The sequence below is a fragment of the Eimeria mitis genome, genomic scaffold, assembly GCF_000499745.2.
Source record: "Eimeria mitis Houghton genomic scaffold, Emh_scaff2593, whole genome shotgun sequence".
NCBI classification, from domain to species: Eukaryota; Apicomplexa; class Conoidasida; order Eucoccidiorida; family Eimeriidae; genus Eimeria; species Eimeria mitis.
In genome coordinates this window covers 5234-6987 of record NW_013570933.1, presented here as the reverse complement: position 1 = coordinate 6987, position 1754 = coordinate 5234, and the positions used below count along the sequence as shown (strand labels likewise).

General features: G+C 43.4%; 1 protein-coding gene across 1 annotated transcript in view; it reads right to left on the bottom strand.

Moving 5' to 3' along the window:
- Positions 1 to 1501: 1501 nt before the first annotated feature.
- The window catches only part of EMH_0056030 (uncharacterized protein), a gene marked incomplete at both ends in the record, with an annotated part of 1260 nt that continues 1007 nt past the window's right edge, over positions 1502 to 1754 (bottom strand). The window contains one exon of the mRNA XM_013497302.1: positions 1502 to 1646. Coding sequence (XP_013352756.1) covers positions 1502 to 1646 — 145 coding nt within the window. The remainder of the gene's footprint in view (positions 1647 to 1754) is intronic.

Genomic DNA, 1754 nt, shown 5'->3' with positions numbered 1-1754 from the left:
CTGCTGCTGCTGCTGCTGTTGCTGGTGCTGCTGCTGCTGCTGCTGCAGGTGTGTCTATAGGTTCAAACCCTTCTAGGTTTAGAGAGGCAGCAAAGAGGACACGCAGAGAGCTGAGGTTTTTTGCTGCTGCAGCAAGACGCTGCGGTGTAACACGAAGGGGGCCCCCATAAAAAAGGGTACTGAGGTTGGGGGCCCCCCCCCTTAATAAGAAAGAATCAGAGAGATCCGCATGCTCTGTTAGCTGTAAACAAAGAACACAAACATTTATTTATTTATTTATTTATTTATTTATTTTATTTATTTATTTGTTTGTTTGTTTATTTATTTATTTATTTATTTATTTATTTATTTGTTTATTTGTTTGTTTGTTTGTTTGTTTGTTTATTTATTTACTTATTTATTTATTTATTTATTTATTTATTTATTTGTTTGTCTGTTTGTTTGTTTATTTATTTTATTTTTATTTTTTTCTGTTTAGTTGTTTGTGTATGCATATACATATTTAAATATATATAAAGGGAGAGAGATAGATAGATTCATAGAGAGACAGGATATATATATATATATATATATACATATATATATATTACACAGACAAACAGCAAAAGGAGACAGAAAAAGGAGACAGAAAAAGGAGACAGCAAAAGGAGACAGAGACAGTACAAAAAGAAAGGAAAAAGGAGACAGCAGAAAGGAGACAGAAAAAATAAAAAGGAGAAAAAAAAGAAGACAGCAGAAGAAGAAAGAAAAAATAAAAAGGAGACAAAACAATTAAAAAGAGACAAAAAAAGTAAAAAGGAGACAGAAAAAGGAGACAGCAAAAGTAAAAAGAAGAAAAAAAAAAAAAAAAAAAAAAAAAAAAAAAAAAAAAAAAAAAAAAAAAAAAAAAAAAAAAAAAAAAAAAAAAACTGTGGGGTCTGTCTGACTTTGATAGTGTGTAGATGGGGACAGCTGGGGAGGGCCCTCAGTATACAGCCGGAGCCCTCATAAGTTTTTACAATAGCTGCTGCTTCGCATGCAGCAGCAACTCTGCTGCTGCTGCTGCTCCTGCTCCTGCTGCCCCTGCTGCTGCTGCTGCAGCTGCTGCTGCTGCTGCTGCTGCTGCTGCTGGTGGGCGGCGGGACGGTGAGGGTGCCGCTGCCGCTTCTGCTGGTTCTTTTGCTGCTGCTGCAGCTCCTGCTGCTGCTGCTGCTGCTGCTGCTGGTCAGGGGGTCAGCAGCAGCAAGGAGACAGTCTCCTGCTGCAGTGACAGAGCGGATGCAAACTGTCTCCAACTGTCTCCTTTTGTGTTTTATAAAAGAAAGGATTCTGCTGCTGTCTCCCCAGCAGTCTAGATGCTTCAGCATAGGCAACGTATCCTCGCTGCTGCTGCTGCTGCTGCTGCTGTTGCTGCTGCTGCAGCTGCTGCAGCTGCAGCAACTGCTGCTGCTGTTCATGCTGCTGCAAAGCTCAGGAAGCAAACAGCTAGGGCAGTGGAGGGTCTCCAGTTGCTGCAGCCGTATCATTCGTTGTTCTGTTCTTGCTGCTGCTGCTGCTGCTGCTGCTGCAGCAGCAGCAGCAGCAGGAGACCCAGACGTTTCTTCTTTTGAGGTGTATAGGCAGCTCCGGCTGTCTCCGCATACACCCCACCTCGCCTCAGCAGCAGCCTTCGCCCTCATAAAACAAATTAATTTTTCCGTCTCTATGGATGCCTGGCTGCAGCTAAGGGGGCCCCTGGACCCCCTGGGGGCCCCCCTGGGGCCCCCCGCGAGGCC